Here is an 8,145-nt window from a genome sequence, read left to right as displayed (position 1 = left end):
GCCTTCCTGAAGGAAGTAATAGGTCAGATGAGATGTAAAGGATGAGTAAGAGTTTGCCAAGCTAACAGGAGGGAGGTGCAGAGTCAGGACCTCAGGTACTGGAGTTCTGCAAATGGCATTTGCAAAGGCCTGGAAGACAGAGAGCATAAGTGTGAGGAATTAACTGTAAGTAGTTCAGCCAGGCTACAGCAGAGACTGTGTGAGTGTGTGAGTCTAGGTGAGAAAGTGGAGAGGGAGTCATGAAAGGCTGGGTATGCCAGGCCAAGGAGTCCTGAACTCAACCCTGAAGGCCAGGAAGATTGCTACCCACTCCTCCTATTCTCTCTATGAACTGCAGATGGTGCCTAAGGGTCCCTGTGCAATTAGCCAGCCACTTACCTGGTCCAACACACTGGGGAGTTCTTTTCTGGAAGGGCTAATAATCCCCACTTTAAGTGTTCTGTTTTGCAAATTAGGAGTCCTTAAAGCAAGGCCATGAGCACAATAGCTCAAGGGGGAAGCCAAACCACTGGGAAGCCAACACACAGCTGTGGCAGGTGTGCTGACTGGGAAGCTCCTGGCTTGCTTATCAGGACCCTGCCTGGGCTCAGTAGATTCCTGCTTCTCAGTCCTCAGGGCCTTCTGCAGAGGATCTGGGCAGGGACCCAGGCAATCTGAGTATCCACAGATATGCTAGGAACCTGGGACTCCTCAAACCATCTCTAGGTCTCAGTTCCCCCACTGGCACTAAGAGGGGTTTGGGTTGGATCAGCTGAAATCTGAGGTCCTGACAATCTGGGCCTTCTCTGCTCTACTAGAATATACTAACGAATTTTTACCCACAAAAGATCCCCTAAAGAGACGACAGGCCCCTCCTTGGGCTACTCCAGAGGTTTTCAAGTATTTGGTTTTCATGAAGTAGGCAGAGTCCTGGGAGGTGAGGTCAAGGAAGTGGGGCTCTAGTAATTCCATGTTCCTGACACTCTGGAACTTTGACTGGGACCATGGAGATGATTGCTGAGGACCCGAATGGCCCCCATTCCCCACCTCCACCTTCTGACACATTAAAAAAACAGCTACTGAAGTGGAGGGGTTGCCATGGCAACACCACCAGCCCGTGGGCAGTCACCAAGGAGTCCTCAAAATAGCTCCCCATAAGCGAGTATGGGGAGCTAAGCTCTGGGGTCATTTACCTGGGCCCCAAGCAGGACCTGAACCCATTCTCACAAGGACAAACTGAGGACAAGAATGAAGAGGAGATTGACCCCCAGCATCCCACCGCAGTCAGGAGCAGGACTGGAATCACATTTCTGCAGCAGAGCTGGAATGAACCCAATGGGGCCATCTCATCAAGCCCTCCTCACTGTACAGATGAGGAGGATGAGGTTCCAAGAGGGCAGGGTCTTGTCCAAGGCCACACGGGAAGCAGATGCAGAGTAAGGCTCCTGGCCCTTTGCTCAGGGCTGTTAAATCTGCTTGAATAATGAAAGAGATTTATATTTCCTGCTTCTGTTGATTTGCACAAAGAGTTCAGGGGTTCAGCATCCTGGGGTTTGCAGGTCAACCTGGGCATGATGCTTTTGCCCATTTTATAGATCAGGAGACTGAGAGTCAGGAAGGAGTTGTGGCTTGCTCAGGCTTCACAGCAGTTCAGGGGCAAAGCAGGGGCTAGAAAGAACCCAGGCCTGACTCCTAGCTCCAGGCCCTCAAATTTGCCAGCACCATCTCCATCCCAGGAGGCCCCAGAAGTGGCAGAGGCCAAGAAATTCTAAATGTATTATGCTACTCTCCCAGGACCTCTCAAATCTCCCCCATTACCCCAATACTCTCCAACCAGCCCCCAATGGGCTTAGGTAAGCCACTCCAGGCCTGGACACAGCATCCACTGTCTCTCTTGTCTCTAGGCCTCTCAGCACACCAGGACCTTGGCCTGTGTTGGTCGCTAAGAGGCCCTGCAGTCAGACCGCCCCTCCCCGACCCAAATCTCATACCTCTGTTTATGCTGTTCCCAGTACCTGACTATTCTTGCCTGCCTTGCTAATGCCTATTCATCTCTCAATAGCCAGACTGAATAGCAACTCTTCCAGGAAGGCTTCCCTGATCCCAAGATGATTTAGCTACCCCACCCTCACCTCCAAGTCCCCACAATTCCCCTTGCTTCCTTCCCTGTCCCTGCGTGGATCATTGCACACTGTTATCTTGTGTACATCTCCCTAGTCTCACTTCCTCAAAGGCAGGGACCAGGGCTGACCGACCTGTGTGCAATAGAGTCTGACACATCAATAAACCAAAGGGTCTCCACCACGGCAAAACTTCTTAGATGCTCCAGAGTGAAGCCTACAATTCTCTGTAGTGTTCGGGGCCTGTTGCACGTGTCACACAGGATAAATGACAAGGACTAACTTGAGCGTCACAAGTTAGTTTACAAAGTACTTTCCATTCACGTTCACTCAAAGTTCACATTCTTGAGAGTTTGATATTTCTGATCTTATTTTCCATATGGGGGAGTAAGATCCCCAAAGGGAAGTGAGCTGCCAGCCACATTGCGGAAGGAAGCCAGGGCTGGATCCTTGCTCCCTGGCTTCTAAGCCCTGGAAGTGATGAGGGGAACCATGGTGAGCTCGGCTATACCTACTTGGCCCTCAGTTCCTCGTGAGATTGTGGGTGTTTCTAGGGCAGGGAATAGCTGCGCCCCAGCACCCAGCATAGGCAGGCATAGAGGAAGCCTGAGGAAGGATCGAAGAATCACACTAAGGCTAAAAGCAGGGCTTCCTGCCAAGAGGAATGGGGCAGCTCTCAGGAGGGCTGAGGGCCCATTAATGATTCGTTCATTTAACAAATATTTACTGAGTACCTACTACATGCTGGTGCAGTGCTAGGTGCCAGGGACACAACACCGAGAAAGACAGACGAGGTCCTCATTCCCAAGGGGCTGATATTCTTATGGGAAAGACAATTACCTAAACTGAGAAGTACATATGATATTTTAGGTAATGATAAGGGCTATAAAAAATAAAACAAGATGTAGCGACTAGGGGGAGGTTCTCCAGGTGGTGTGGACAGGAAAAGCCTATGAGAGAAGACTGAATGATCAGGAGCCAGCCATGCAAAGACTGGGCAGGGGAGCTGCACACACAAAGGCCCTGAGATAGGACTAAATTGGTGGGAATGTTGCAGGAAGAGGAAGACCATCGGCAGTTCTGGAGCATAACGCTATAGGAGATTAGGTCGGCAGGTGCTCACGTGGGGTTTCACAGCCACAAGGAAAAGTTTGGAAGGTTTGAAGTATGATGAGGGGCAATTGGCAGTTCACCTGGCATCAAAGCCCTGGGGGCTTGTGGTGTCTCTATGCATCAAGGCAAGCTGGGAGAGCTTCCTCAAAAAGCTTCGGTGGTGGGGGGAGGGGGCCGTGATCTGCCACCCTGATCATGGAAACTGGAAGTTGTTGAGCATCTACAATGACCGGAGCCACGTGCTCATCCCTCAGCCATCTCACCATACTTCTCTCTTGGTTTAAGGAGTGCCTTCTCTCTGGGGCTCTCAGTGTCCTACCTGTAACATGAGGGTTGGGCCAGATCCAGTATTAACAGATAGCTATGATTTTATCACTCAATTATTGCTGCTGAATTTGGGGGTGGGAAGATGGGGGTGGAGCAGGATTTCCACACTGGCCACTGCTGACTCATCCAACCTGCTAATAAACTATTATTCCTGGCCCTCCTTTCCCAGCCCAAAAGAGTCCTCGGTGACACAAATAACCTCAAAGTGGCCTCTGTGCAGTTGGGGAAGTGGTATAGGGGAAGGGGAATGCTACAAAGAATTGGAGGACAGGGGAACATGAGAATGATGTTCTCATCCTATAATGTAAGTCTAGGTTAGGTAACTGTCAACCCTCAGTTTCAGAGTTATCTCCCAACAATCTAGCCTCTTCGTTTTACCTCCATTAATTGCCTGCTTGCATATCCCCCAGTGATGGGGAGATTCACCGCAACCCACACCGAGGCTGCTGCAGTCTGCAACAGCTGTTAGAAAGAATTCCTCCATTATATCAAAACCTGTCACCCATAATCCCACCCCTGTTCCTCGCCTTGCTCTTTGGAGCCACACAAAACAAATCAGCTCAGAATTTTACCAAGGCTGCCACCATTTCATGCTGGGTCATGCGCTGAATCCTAGGGATATAGGCAGGCATCAGAGGGCTCTGACCGAAGAATCTCCCATGCAGGGGAAAAGGCAGGGATGCAAATGTGACTAACTCTGCAGCCTCCACCCTGGTCCCAGGATAGACCTTCGGAAATTAGAAAATACCAACAGAGACTCCCATCTCCCCGCCTCAAAAGAGACACCCACCTACCCATACAAGTGATCTTTTCTTTTGGTCAAGAAACCAGATACCAGGATATCTATTTCAATCTCTCACCCATCATAGGACTTCCCTTCACAGAATCCATGTTCTCTCCTTGAATACCGCCACTAACAGGGTGTTCACCACCTCACAACAATGGAAACTTATCTGCACAGGCAAACCAGGCCACTGGGGAGTGTCATCAAAAACCAAGGATGTAGAAAGCAGGTCTAATAGAGATGCCTAGATAACACAAAATTTGCTTACCCCACCCAGTCTGTTACCAAAGTAGATCCCAGAGAACTGAAGTAATTGGTTTGCATTTCATACCAGCCTTTGCTGCGTCCCACTATGGAATTCCTTGCAGCCGATTTTTTTTAAAAAATGTTTTCAAGATGTGATAACAACATGGGGAAATGCTCCTGATATGATATCAAGTGACTTGGTCAAAATCATTCACTAGAAGTCTTCCTGAATGACAAACTCTAGGTCAAAAATGCAAGTCAGGGTCCCTGGCTCCTGGAAGATACAGCTCTCAGCCTACGGACCGCAGAGGCGAAGAAAAGGTATCTCCGGGAAGGACTAGCACAGAGACCTGGCCCATTCCCTAGAGACAAAGGCATTTTTAAAGGCATGAACATGAGTAAGTCCCTTCCTTCCCCTGTTACGAGTATCAAAGAGAACGGTGAACAGACCAGCACTCTTAAGTAAGAGATGCTGTCAGAGGCTATTGGGCCAGGTACATAGGGCAGCTTAGTCTGCTTGCTATCCAAGAAGGCAGCTCTGTACCTCTCCAAGGGCAACAAGCAGCATCCAGACCAAGAGGAGCAGACAATCACAGCAACAATCACACAGGTAACACCACCAACACCCAGGATACGGTTAAACTGGAATACATACAGCTTCAGGGTGTATTACCTTGTAGCCACTATAATATTATAAGTGATTTTGAGTAAGAGAAGGAAATACTCATGATGTAACATCAAGAGGGAGAAAACAGGATTCAGAACTATATCTACAGCGTGCCCTCAACTTTATATAATGTGTATGAATTATAAAGAATATACTAAAAGGCAATAGAAAACTATCTTTGGGTAGTTGATACCAGCAATTTTTATTTTCATCCTGTTTTTCTATATTTTTCAAATATAGAAAATAGTTAGCATGTTGTATTTTTTATAATGAAGGTGGGTGAAGTAGGCGGTTGTTAGTTACTAAAGAAAACCCTAAGTAGGGCAGGTTCAATAAGCAGAAAAAAAGGGTAGGAGGATTCAAGCAAGACACACTCAGATCAGGACAGCTATGAAGACTTCCCAGGGTCTTCTGGATTCGTATTTAATCTCATGGCCAAGGCATCCGTTAAGAAAACTTTGGGCAGGTTATGCCTTCTATAACCACAGTTTTTCCAACTATAGGTGGGCAGTGTGGGAAGTGGAAGGGATGCTCTTTCACTTGGGAATAGCTCTGCCCTTGATTCACTGAGGGACTCAGTTCCACACTAGGGGGCACCCAGGGTCCTCTGCCCCTCGTTCTAAGTGTGCTAGTTCACAGTCGCTGCTGAGTGGGTCCCAGAGCCTGAGCTGGAGGATGGGTGTGGGGTAGAGGGCAGGTACCGGCACACCTGTCCCAGCCAGGCATGTTCTCTGTCTGGGGGCTGTTTCAGGGCATTGCAAAACCCTTGCCACTCTACCCATGCAGTCTCTCTCGCCTTGCTCTGCCTGGTGAGGAGAGGGGAAGAACTGCCAGGGACCACCAACAATGCTAGGGGCTGGAGAGGAGTTCTCAAATATGACCCCTATCTCACAGATGAGAAGAACAAGCTGCGGGAAGGGAAATGATGTCACAGAAATTGCAAATATTGATGAGTGCCAGAGTGGAGAATAAACCACTTGACTACCATGCCGGATTGCCTAGATCAGACTAGGTAACCATTATTCTCCCCTCATTCCGGACGCAAATGATCTAAGGAGAGTGGGGGCGGCAAGCTTTGTCAAATGAAAAGAGGTCGGGACTTCAACCTACATAGTGGCCAGTCCTTCAGCAACGTACCCTCATTATAAGAACATGCTCTTGCTTGCCTTAGAGTCCTTTATCACAGCCTTTCCTGAAAAACTTGCAGCTTCATAACCCCAGGAAGAAAGCCCACAAGGCCTTGCAGACCCCTTGGTGGTGACAGGTCATCTCCCAGACCCTCACCCCATCGCCCAGACCCCTCACACGATACCACAGATCTTCCATTAGAGCTCTCACTCTGGGCAGCCTGGGCCCGTTGCTCACCTCGCAGGACCCCGGAATAGGCGGCTATGAGGGTCTTCATGCTGAAGCCGGTGCGAGTCACGGCCCTGCGGGAAGCCGCCTTACCCGCCGCCCCTAGCCCATGCCCCGGCCGCCGGGGCCAGGGCTTCACGCCGAGCACCGGAGCCCGGGGACCACGCGGACGCCGGAGCGGCTACCGCACAGGGAGCTGGGGGCGGACGGGTAGCCGGCCGCCGCCGCCAGAGTTGAAACCGAAAACGAAGCCCTGGCGGCCGCCACTGCGCTCGCCGAGCGGAGCGCGGCACTTTATAACCTCACAACGGGGCGGGGCCCGACGCGGGCGGGGGCGGGGCTGGCGTTCCGACCCGCGGCCCGCCCCACTTCCTCCCAGGGGAGCGCGCCTGGGGCTCCGCTCCGCCAGGGGCCCCTTGCTCTTGTCTGTCAGCCATAGCTGTAGCGATCGGTGTCGTTATAATATGCATTGTAAATTATTCTGTGCGGCTAAAATGAAGGTAGAAAGCGTGCAGTACCTGAGCGACGCGAAGATTGGTTTGGCCCGGCTGCTAGAATGTGGGCCAGGAAACCGAGCACGTGCAAGGCCGGCTGAAGGGGTGCGGACGCAGGTGTTGTGTTTTAATTCTTTTGGCAAGGCCTTTCCTTGGCCACAGATGCTATGGTCATTCCATCTGTTTATTAAGAAACCCCACAGAGCATCAGTCTATACATTGCTTAGTGCCGGGGATTCAACTCAGTCAGCCCAGGTCCTGTCTTTGGGATGCACACGTTGGGAGGAGGTGTTGCAGAGACAGCCACACACAGGCTCTGGCAGCAATGCTGGGACAAGAGATAAGGTCCTGCCTTGGGCTGGAAACTGGGTGCATTTCCCAGAGAGGTTAGTGCACAGCAGCTTTGAAATCAGATACACCTGGAGACCAATTCCACCCCTGCTTTTCTTGAACCTCAGTTTCCACGTCTGTAAAATGGGAATGATAACAATTATTTCGTGAGGTGATTTGAGAATTAGATGAGGTTAGGTATGAAAAAAGCCTAGCATAGTGCCAGGTACATAGAAAGTGTTTCAACATTATTTTCATTGCACACTGATTAGTAGTTTTGTAGATGGAAGTTTTGAGGGCAAGGCAGGACAGGCATAAAGTCTTAAAAAAGCCAGCATATCTGGGACAGGGCTAGGGGGCCTGGAGTGACTGGAGCTCTAGCAGTTGTGTGAAACGAAGCTGGGGCTTGATTTTATTTTTTTATTTTATTTTATTTATTTATTTTTTTTAGGAGAGGCAACCCTTGGTTGACCTCACAGATTGCAAAGACATTGTCAGCTTACAATCCCTTATTTTTCATTTTTTACACCTACAGCACCTATTCTTCTTAGCTGGTCTCCCATCCAAGTACTAACCAGGCCCGACACTGCTTAGCTTCTGAGATCAGACAGGATGGGGCTTGTTCAGGGTGGTATGGCTGTAGACTGGGGCTTGATTTTTATGAAGGTCCCCAAGTGTTACTCTTGGGACATTGGGGTGAGAGTGGGTTTTTTGGAATAGCTTTGAGAA

General features: G+C 49.9%; 1 protein-coding gene and 1 pseudogene across 1 annotated transcript in view; both read right to left on the bottom strand.

The window, feature by feature from the left end:
- The window catches only part of DGAT2 (diacylglycerol O-acyltransferase 2), a 32,583-nt gene extending 25,712 nt beyond the window's left edge, over positions 1 to 6,871 (bottom strand). The window contains exon 1 of the mRNA XM_015600226.2: positions 6,602 to 6,871. Coding sequence (XP_015455712.1) covers positions 6,602 to 6,641 — 40 coding nt within the window. The 5' untranslated portion in view covers positions 6,642 to 6,871. The remainder of the gene's footprint in view (positions 1 to 6,601) is intronic.
- Positions 6,872 to 7,942: 1,071 nt separating this feature from the next.
- LOC112474992 lies at positions 7,943 to 8,061 on the bottom strand (annotated as a pseudogene).
- Positions 8,062 to 8,145: the final 84 nt, after the last annotated feature.

This window comes from Pteropus alecto, unplaced genomic scaffold (assembly GCF_000325575.1).
Source record: "Pteropus alecto unplaced genomic scaffold, ASM32557v1 scaffold7, whole genome shotgun sequence".
Classification (NCBI taxonomy): Eukaryota; Metazoa; Chordata; class Mammalia; order Chiroptera; family Pteropodidae; genus Pteropus; species Pteropus alecto.
Note: the sequence above shows the minus strand (reverse complement) of the source record. Positions and strands in the feature narration are given on the sequence as shown.